Raw genomic sequence first — 10,339 nt, 5'->3', positions numbered from 1 at the left:
CAAATTTTTCTTCATACACACACACAAAACATGTAATTGCCAGATGCAGGAAACAAAATGTCTCAATAAAGTGTTGTACCATGACCAAATACACAAATGGTAATGCTCAGAGTAAGGATGTTTGAGTTGCATACAAAATTGGTGTTGAAGTTTTAGTCATCTACATCTATGTATTTTTTATTTTTTTTGACATAACAGATGAGTGTTTACTCATTTCTGCTCTCATGTGTCTCTTTCAGAACTATCAGAGCTCACCAGGGCTTCACAAAATGGCCCGGACATGAGACTCCTGCTCCCATGTTTCCACTTTTTCTACTCTTGGAAGACAATATTAAAAGACTCTGACGATGTCAACAAGGACTGTTGGACGAGGGAATGAAATGTTGTGACGTTGCCCTCATATCACAGCTTCCAGATTCTCCTTCTTACCCAGATTTTTTTCTTCTCGAACTTTCCACATGTTAAATGTCCACCAACTGCATCCATGTTAATAGATACTCTGTATGTCTGCAGAGATAGACAGATGGAGCAAAGAGTCACAGAAGTTGACTAACTTTGTTGTTATGAAGTTAACTGCTGATAAAAGCCAAAAGTCAAATAATATTAGAATAATGATACTGGATTTAAGATAGCAGATTGATACAAAGCTACAGGTAAGAGGAAAAATGTGTATTTTGGATTTTGGAGTGAACTGTACCCTTAAAAATCCTAAATGTAATTACAAGGATTCAAACAATAAGAGACTTCCTCATGTAGAGGTTTTATCATGTTCTACATGAGTCACTTTCTTCAGTGACGGACTTCCTGCAGCCAGTGAGCACAGTAGGCCACAGTGAGTGCAGTGTAATAAAGATCAGTAAAGATCTTATGCAAACTCAGCTCTTTTAGTACTTTTACTTTGTGCAACTTGAAGATGAGGGCGGGCAGACAGAAACAATTACAGATCTAAAATGTCAGTAATTTATAAGTGATGCTAATAGATAACTGAAACGTTCCCTGGTGAGCTTTATTTTGTAAAATCACAGTGCACATCAAACGTCACACGGTAAGCATCTCATTTTATAATTAAACTCTCACAACGTACTTGTATGATACATGTTATGTCTTTTTCTTATGCAGTAGCCTGACTGTTGTTTGAAAAATAATCATTCATGCAAGGTCTGTCTTCGTAAAATTCCCTCATGAACTGGTGAAGATGATGCATATATTGAAATCAGTATTTTGTCAATGTCTTGTAAATATTAGTCAGTGTCTTGTTTATGTAGATGTGTATTTGAGACATGGTACAGATGTTTTCATGATCCACAGATCTTAAAGCCAAGAGTGCAATAACAACCCAAGTCATGTTCTCAGAAAATGTTTCTTTTACTGCAGCATGTATTGATCACCAAATTTGAAATGCTAATGATGTCTCATCCTATTAACTAGCAGGACTGTTTATACTCAGCCATGACCACTGTATAGTATTATATACTAAAACTTCCCCTCTGCTCCCACAGTCATATTTAACATAAACCACAATAAAGTATTTCAGCAGTATGCTAAGTTTGGGATCGTTACTTGCTCACTTGTATGGTTCAGATTACAGTTGTGTCTAGACACAAAGGGACAGCTATACATATTTATATAATCATTTGTCACTGTATTAAAGCTCTCAAGACTATACTGGACTGTAAAAGAGAAGGGTTTCGACCCAATCTGCAAGTTATACATTTTAAAGGGGCGCTGTACAAAATTCAGAGTGTTTAATTTAAGTGCACATGGTCCCCAGCATGGAGGTGGCTGAGCTGGCCAGCAGCTAACAGTGGTATCTCCATAAACAGCACTAAACAACAGCAATGGTACTGACAGAGCTAACGGTGTCAGCCACGGGGAACCAGTGGATGGGCGCTACACAATACATCCTGGTATTACTGGTAACAGCCATATGAGCACAGTGCAAAGCAGCGGTGATGCACTAGCCAGTGGGATACACATAAGCATTAACATGTCACACACAGGGGGAACGTGACGACATTTTCTGCTCAGGGTGCCATTACTCTGCTCTATCTTTACAAAGCAAATGGTTGCTTACTGCTATATTAATGCTCTGAATGTTACATAGATCACCTTTAAGGTATGTGTAGGCACAAAGATGACAGCACTCTTGTGATGAGTGCAGAATGTTTAACAGTATTTACAATACAGACGTCAACATACATCATCAAAAATCGAATGTAAAGTTCTACTACGGTAGGTATCACTGAATCTGTGTCCTTTACCTGGCCTATAGGAAGGATCAGATGTGAACACACTTAAACCCTTTCTGGCACTGATTTCTAGCTCTTGCCTAAATATAATGTACCCTCACCCATTCATAAAGTCCCAAACCATATTTCCACTTTTGAAAAAGTGTTAATGTTTGTACATTTATAGCAATCATGATGTGTGCAAGAGACATAAATATTGTAAAATGCAAATTGTTGCAACAAGTATTGTATTCAAATAAAAACAACTTGCCCATAATCATAGTGTAATAACATAACAATTATTTATTTATTTTGTAATAAATCTTAAGTATTAACTGTACAGACTGCAGTAAAGATTAATTATACCTTAGCACCAGTGGTGTAGTGGAGGGTATACGCAGGTATACGGGGTATGCCCACTTCTTTTTCTGGCCATTTATAGTATACCCACCTATCAGCCAAAAAGCCATTGCAATATATAGGAGAGTATACCCACTTCCTCCATGCTAACCTGCCTATTCACTTAGTAGTACAACCACCTCATCAACTAACATGATGAGTGTGTATCCTACAGGGACACAACAGACTGAATAGAGACAACCATCCTTTATTATATCAAAAATAGTAAAGGTAAAATGAAATTTCCTACATCGATATTCAGTAAATATTACCATACAAACTAGAAAAAACAAAAAGCCTTGCAAACACTGGAGTATAAATGACTATAAATGAAAAATTTGAACCCTTGTGAAAGCAGGGTTGTATTTAGAGTATTGCACATATAGCTCTATTCAACCCCCCTAAGAGACTGACCTCTGAACTCTTCGTAACTTATCTTCAGAGTAACATGCCACATGACAAGACAACACAGGTTTCTTGATAATGATGAAACTGCTACAAAGGAGCAAAAGGTTTCAGGCAAACTCAGCCAGATTAAACGAGTGAAGCGTAGATCACAGAGCTGTCATTCTCTCCAGATTTGGACCTGAGGAGGAAATTATAATTTTTGTGAATTTTTAACCTAACTGTAGCCTTTGAATATGCTGATACAGTCACCACATGCAGATACTTCAGTCAAGCAATATTTTCATTCATTAACCCTTTTAATACTGAACAGAATAAACTGCGCAGCATGAGGCCTGTCGCCATAGAGAGAATTTCATAGGTGGGTTTTAATGACCTGACGAGAAGTTTGCATTCTGGGATTATTCACATATGTTTCACATGTTGGGGTTTTAAGGTGGATTCTGATATGTTAAACCCAATTCAATATTTAGACTGAACATCTGAAAAGTTGGCAGATAAAAAAATGACAGAAAACATGAACAAATAATAATTCCAGTCATACTCTTAGCAATTTTTTTTATTTCTTAGAGTTGTATGCTGTTTTCAGACTAAAAGCGATTCAGTGTGTTTCAGAGGTGGTGTAATTGCATATTAAGTCTTTGCAAAGATGCAAGTGATACAAATGTGTTCTTAGTGGTGCAAAATGATTGGAAAAAAGTGCACTAATTTCAAAAGATTATTTTCAGTGGCCGGTCAAACATTTCTTTGGTGAGGAGGGAATATGCACTCATGACACCAGTCAGTTATTATAAAATCTTACAGTCCTACTTATCAAAAAAGGGAGTTTTAGTTTTTCTTTTTTTTTAAAAAACATACTGTATTCTTCATTCCTTCTTTAGTCACTTTGTTATTTAAGACTGCACAGTAACAGGTGACTACAGGCTTGACAGTGAGTAATAAGGTGCAGTGACATTATAGTGCTGTGATCAGGTCAACTTTTGGACAGTAAACTTACCTGGAGTCATGTGCTGATCTGCTGTTGTGTGTGCGATGTGGGTTTCTGGGTGTAATGGTCACTGTTGAGTAGGTGACCTCATCTTCATAAGCCGAGGAGGCCTGAGGGGAGAGGAGGGAAACGACTTCACTCAAAATCTGATTGTTGTGAGTGGAAGTGTTACGTTGAACATTAATGTTTGTGCAGCATATTTACATCATGTTCATGGCGTGACTTCCTCTGTGAATGGGGTGTGACGTCCGGAACAGCAATAACAGGTGGAGAAGATGGCGACACGTGGATGTTGGCATAAATGCTGTTAGATAGATCTTCAGAAGCTGAAGAGCTCGAGCCTCTCCCACTGAGCCTGAAGTCATACACAGGCTGCTGGAGCAGACACGACAACTCTGATTAAATTTTCTGCTAAATGTAAATGATCCATTTACGGTTTACTGTTTAACTGTAGATGCCGATTGGAAACTTGTCAGCATGTGCTTTGTCTCCACTAAACTTTCTGATGTTGCATAAGCAAAATAAGAAATTCAGGTTAGGAACAAAATTCCATAATGAGGAAACACCACAGGAAACTGAGATATCTTACTTCTTGAACTTATTGTTGGGACTCTTGCTAAACACCGAAAGTGCCATTATGATAGTTTATATCCTCATTTAAAGGCCTTTATGTCTACTAGTTGTGACTTTGAGAGGGAACTTAAAATCCCCCCAGAATCCTTGTATGACACTAAATCATGAGATTTAATCATGTTACTGAGAGATTTAATGACTTATATGAGACGTACTTACTTTTTTCTCTGCATGGGTCCTCTGTTTCAGCCTACCAAGACAACACAAACCAAAATAAATCAGTAAATATGGGGGAAAAAAACCATCAATGTTCATCCACTAAAAAAAGAACATTCTTAACTGTTGCTCAATCTTCGCTGTCACGTTTTAGGGAAGTGGTTCTGTAATAATGGGAAACCCAGCAGCTTTAAACTTCTATAAACTGCTGCTTAGTACACACATTTTCACTGACCATCCATTTTTCACCTTATTAGAGGTGAGCTGAAGAAAACTGTCAGTGTATGAAAAAAAGAGCTCTTAAGATGTTTCTTAAACCATCATAACTCACAGTATATGTCTTTGCAACTACAGTCAGTGAAAAATAAATGGAATTCTGTATCTATACTAGGCTTTTTGAATAGGTACTAACGCTAAACGTTTCCCTTATTATTAGAGATCATCATTCAATATGTTAAAACACAAAACACGGCTCTAACTTTAACAAAACAAGCAACATATTCAATATATTATTAATATACCTGAGCACAGTGGCACGTATGAAAGTGGCAACAAAATGGAAATTAAGATGACACACATGGCACACGCTGACCTGCATGCAGGCGTGACAAAATCAGGTGAATCACATCAAAAAAGTTACGCAACATGTGGAAAACGAGAAGGCTAACATTAATAATGACATGAGTCATTCAGTCACACTCCCTCCCTCCATCATTCATTGACTCACCAGAGCAAAAGAAGAGCCAACACAAGTGTCAGCAAAACAGAGACTCCAATGCCAGCTACGATTGGGAGGGACCGGCTGCCTGTGTGGTTAGATTACTGTTAGTGGAGTGGAAATCAAGCACTCTGCAGATGAGATTTCTTGAGGAACAAAGCAGCGTTGAGAGATAAATATGACACAAACCATGTGTCTTTTCTTCCATGGCAAGCAGCCACTCAGTTGAGTTGTTTTCCCCCACTGTGTTCCTGGCCTGGCAGAGGTAGAGTCCAGTGTGGGACGCCTCCACAGAGGGGAGAGACAGCACCTGTCCTGAGCTCACATAGACCATGGAGCTGGAACTGGAAGTAGTACTCCTGTACCAGGTGTAGTTGTCTGTCGCAGGGTTAGCAGCACTGTGGCAGGTCAGATTTACACTGCTGCCCTCAACAACATATGGCGGGTCCATTGAAATGGTAATGTTCTCTGGGCGGTCTGAAAAAGAACAGACACTGAACATGATACCAGTTTTATTCTATAGTACTATCGCTATGTCAAAAAGATAATCTAGAGCAGTTCTCCTCACATTTATCCCCCAGCCTGGGGGATAAATGTGAGGAGAACTGAAGAACTAAAAGAGGAAAAAATGATTTGCATTATATACAGTACAAATTTGCCTGAATTTTTTCCGGCAGAGGGCAGAGTCTCAGCACAAATCACTAGTGGGTCATATGTGATGATTTAGAGGGATTACATCTGTATAAGTTATGCAATATTTTTGAGGAAAATCCCACACAGTATAGCTTTAACCTTTGTATGAACATTTTATCAGCACTTCCTCTGTCCTTACACCTTTCACTTTTTGACACATCTCGATGACAGACAGACAGTCAGACGGCCAGACTGGAGCAATAATAAAACTGAGAGGAAGTTGTGACATATGGTAACTGACAGTTTCATGCTTTCATCTGTCACTTGACTGACACTCTCCTACTGTCCAGGGTGAATTTTTGACACCTCTTGAATGCAGCTTTAGAGCACAGTAACCCGTGTGTGTCTAAATTGCGTGGCTCTATCCACAACAATGCACTTTCTGTAAAAGACAGACATTTGAAATGAGACTTTTGAGTGTGACATGTCAGTGTACTTACACTGGACGTCGAGGTGAACCTCAGTAGAGTTAATCAGGCTGGTGCCCCTCCTGCTGATGTTATTCCAGGCCTGACAGTAGTACAGTCCACTGTGGCTCGGCTGGATGTCAGAGATGGTGTGATTCTGTCCTGAGCTGATGAAGTGTCCGTCTTTATACAGGCGGTATCCACTTTGTGTCACAGGTGGGTTGGCATCACTGCTGCAGGTGAAAGTCACCGAACTTCCTTTGACGACCGATGGACTCATTGACAGTGTGACATTACTGGGAGCATCTGATTGAGAGATGTTTAGCCGCACAGATATCAGTGAATCACAATGAAGTTTTGAGCGTGATGCTTGGGTTTAAAAGGTGAATGTGTCACTGCATGAGGACAAAAATCCAAAGATACTAATTGAGGATGAATGGTAAGGAGGTATGAAGGTTGACTTAAAGGCTTTGTAAAAACAGAGACACAGAAACTTTGCATAACAACTTAAGCTTTGAAATTTGCTTGTTATTTTCTACTTACACTGAACATTTAGAGCCACAGAGGCAGAGCTGGCCGCCTCTTGTCCCTGGACAGCACAGTGGTACCTCCCAGCATCCTCTCTCCCAGCTTGAAAGACTGGATTTGGTACATGTTGTCCATCTCTGAACCAGACAATGTTTACAGGTGTAGGACAACCCGACACACATGTCAGACTGACTTTATCTCCCTCTGTCACAGTGCTCGGCTGCACAACAGTGGTCAACTCTGATTCAGAAACAGAAGCTAATTAATTTTTTGGTTACGTTTTAATTGATGAATCTTTTCCCCCCATTATTCAGTCATTACCTCTTACGGACAAACGAGCAGATGTTTTACTTTTCCATCTGTCGAGTGTTGTTGCAAAATGAAAAAAGTAATGTCCTTCATCATTGTGTTGTACATCGTTGATCCTCAGACTACAGTCACCCCAGGTGTTGCCCACATATTTAAAGTGGTCTGGGGGCGAAGGGAGTCCTGTGAGGTAAACCTGCCTCCATTTGCCGGAAAAATACAGGGCTTTAGACCAGGCGACAGAAGTGACAATATGACCAAAAGGATAGTCATACTCGCACTTGATTACAACTAATGTCCCTTTCAAAGCACACTGGTCTGTGTAGGTCACTCTCCAGTTTCCACTCCACACACCTTTGGGTGAAAACAAAAAAGATACAGTCATGTATGAAATGTATTGATTGTTTTAAGAGTTTAATCACAGTTACCATTTTTCCAAGCATTAATTAAAAAAATGTGTTTCCTTACCTGGCATTATCACCAGAATAATCAGAATCAAACTTTCCATTGTTTAAATCAACCTGCAACATCATGACACAGGACACAGATCACTATACAGCCTGTTTACAGCAGAGAACAAAGTCAAAAAAGAAACTGTGTTTCTCAAAGTTCATAGTACTCACCAACTACAGCCAGCTGACTATTGCTTCGTACATTCCTGAGGATGATTTTGTGGAATGAAAAGCAGAAGTGGCAGGGTGTCCCCTCCCTGCTTCCTCCCATCATGGCAACATCATGTTCTGCATGCTGACTATATAAAGATAGAAAGCCTCAGATAATATGATCTGAATTTGAACACACACAGGTGTAAAAGGTACCTGGTATGTGGGGAAACAAGCCCGGGACAATAGATCCATTGGTTATACAGTAGGCCACACTGCCAAGCCACAGCAGGCAACGCAGTACGCTTGGTATCCAACAGAGCACAGCTGGGACCGTGCAAAATAGCACCTGCAGTTTCTCCCACCGTGTCTCCAAATGTCCCACTGGTGTCAAGAGGACATGTTTAAAGTTAATTGAGGTGCATCAGATATATTATACTGCCATGTGCAATTGATAGTCAACTATAGTGATTTTGCAATGACCCACTGCAAATGCAATGGCTAGATGGTTTTATTTTCTGTCCTCTGATGTGTCAGTGGTTCCTTGGACCACTGCAGGATTTTGGTGTTGAGCTCCTTCAGGGCTGAATGTCCCTGGGACAGTAAAATAAAGTTTGAAGTCAAAAGAACATGCATTTGACAAAAAATAACTTTTAACTTGCTAGCTTTTTTCTGGAGTTTTAAACTTATCTCACAGCCTTGCTTAGTGGAAGGATTTTGCTCAGTTATCATCATGTGGCATGGCGAATGAGAGGACGATCATAACCTCCTGTGAAAGGGCAGAATTGCACTGAGCTCCTTTCTGTTGAGTTAGACCATGGAATGAAATTGAAAGCTCTGCAGAAAGCTAGTAAATGGAAAATTTTATTATTTTGGTCAAGAATAAACTTTTATATGAAAATAAATATTAATTTCAACCAGGCCAGGAGGGAAAATCGCTAACAGTGAAGGCCTTTAACGAACTCATAAACTTGACTGACTCAGCTTTATCAGAGTTGTGCTGCAAGGACACAAGATGTTGCCCTTTTTGTTTTCAACTGATTATGTTTTCTATATTGAAAGGACCTTTATCTGCTGGGTGTACACCTTTTGCACACCCAAACTGTGTAATTTTACCAATGACACATCCCTGTCTTTTGTCTAGTAAAGGGCAAAGTAGATGTGCTGGAGTGGCAGAAAACAAACTGATGTCACATGTCTTTAACGAGAGAAGACAGAACAGTCTCACAGTGTGTTAGCTTCACAGGGAACACACATATGTGGGATATGTGTTGAATGTGCAGGAAGTTTTGAACAGAAATCTTGCCTAAACACACATGAGCTTTTAAAGTACAGGGGTTTATGAATTAATCATTCATTCATTTGAATAGGGGCCACCTGCAGACACAAAAGAGGTCTGGGGAGTAAATCATGCCTACATGTGTGCTGACTCAGCAGCTATAACATTAAATGAGGAAAAGTTGATTTATATTTGAAACAATACAGGACACCTGAGAGCTTTTCTGAGTTGTATTTTGATATTTTGAATTGACACCTACTGCATGAAGACATTTCTGCCATAAATTGATGTATTACAGTAAATATCAACAAAATAAAGGAAATACAGTGTTTGCAACCTAAACACCCAGAACTCCCACTTGAAAACAAAATCTATGCCCTTTTTTTATATGTTGCACCCTCAAGAAAAACATACTGGGACTGCTACATGATCTACAGAAGTTTATAAACTTCCAAAACTTGGGGCAACATGGGCCCTTCTATCTTTGGATACTGTGGTGAGTGAGAGATAATTTCCACTGAAGGTTTCGCCATTTTCAATCCGGCAAAGAGGTAACGGAGATCACTACAGTAAACGTTCTCTGTGTGGCTGACATGTCAGAAACAGCTGGTCTCACACTGTCAGGGCAAACATGACCTATTTTTGTCCACACGGTGGTGTTACTGGATTGTTTCTTTGACTATGTCTGACAAAGGTGAAAACTTTGCTCCTATAAATTAAATTGCTGGGAGCTATCAACATCAGTTTTTCCTCTATTATCATCACACCATGAACTATCATGGCTACACTGGACTATACAAATTGTTTTGTCATTAGTTAACATTGCACATTACCCCAACCAGATATTTCCACTGCAGCTTCACGCAGGAAATGTCAAAATAAGGACAAGATAGAGTCACATTCATTGCACCAAACATTTCCTCTGCACCACATCAGTCAGACAGTAAAATTCCAGAAAAGAGAAGTTCATGTTTTTGTGATGCTGAGTGATATGTGA

General features: G+C 39.5%; 1 protein-coding gene across 2 annotated transcripts; it reads right to left on the bottom strand.

Annotated features, from left to right (window-relative positions):
• Window positions 1-2,505: 2,505 nt before the first annotated feature.
• LOC126387564 (B-cell receptor CD22-like) lies at window positions 2,506-8,101 on the bottom strand. 2 transcript variants are annotated; one of them, XM_050040085.1, is made up of 11 exons: window positions 8,085-8,101; window positions 7,930-7,982; window positions 7,477-7,815; window positions 7,171-7,395; window positions 6,661-6,933; window positions 5,717-6,004; window positions 5,537-5,615; window positions 4,813-4,843; window positions 4,225-4,395; window positions 4,030-4,130; window positions 2,506-3,213 (listed from the first exon to the last, which is right to left on the bottom strand). In XM_050040085.1, the coding sequence occupies exons 2-11, from the start codon at window positions 7,967-7,969 to the stop codon at window positions 3,162-3,164; spliced, it is 1,599 nt and encodes a 532-aa protein (XP_049896042.1). In that variant the 5' UTR covers window positions 7,970-7,982; window positions 8,085-8,101; the 3' UTR covers window positions 2,506-3,161. The 2 variants fall into 2 exon arrangements, with proteins under 2 accessions (XP_049896042.1, XP_049896043.1); XM_050040086.1 differs by having other exon boundaries at window positions 4,225-4,392.
• Window positions 8,102-10,339: the final 2,238 nt, after the last annotated feature.

This window comes from Epinephelus moara, unplaced genomic scaffold (assembly GCF_006386435.1).
Source record: "Epinephelus moara isolate mb unplaced genomic scaffold, YSFRI_EMoa_1.0 scaffold860, whole genome shotgun sequence".
Lineage (NCBI taxonomy): Eukaryota > Metazoa > Chordata > Actinopteri > Perciformes > Serranidae > Epinephelus > Epinephelus moara.
This window is presented reverse-complemented; position numbering and strand designations above follow the sequence as displayed.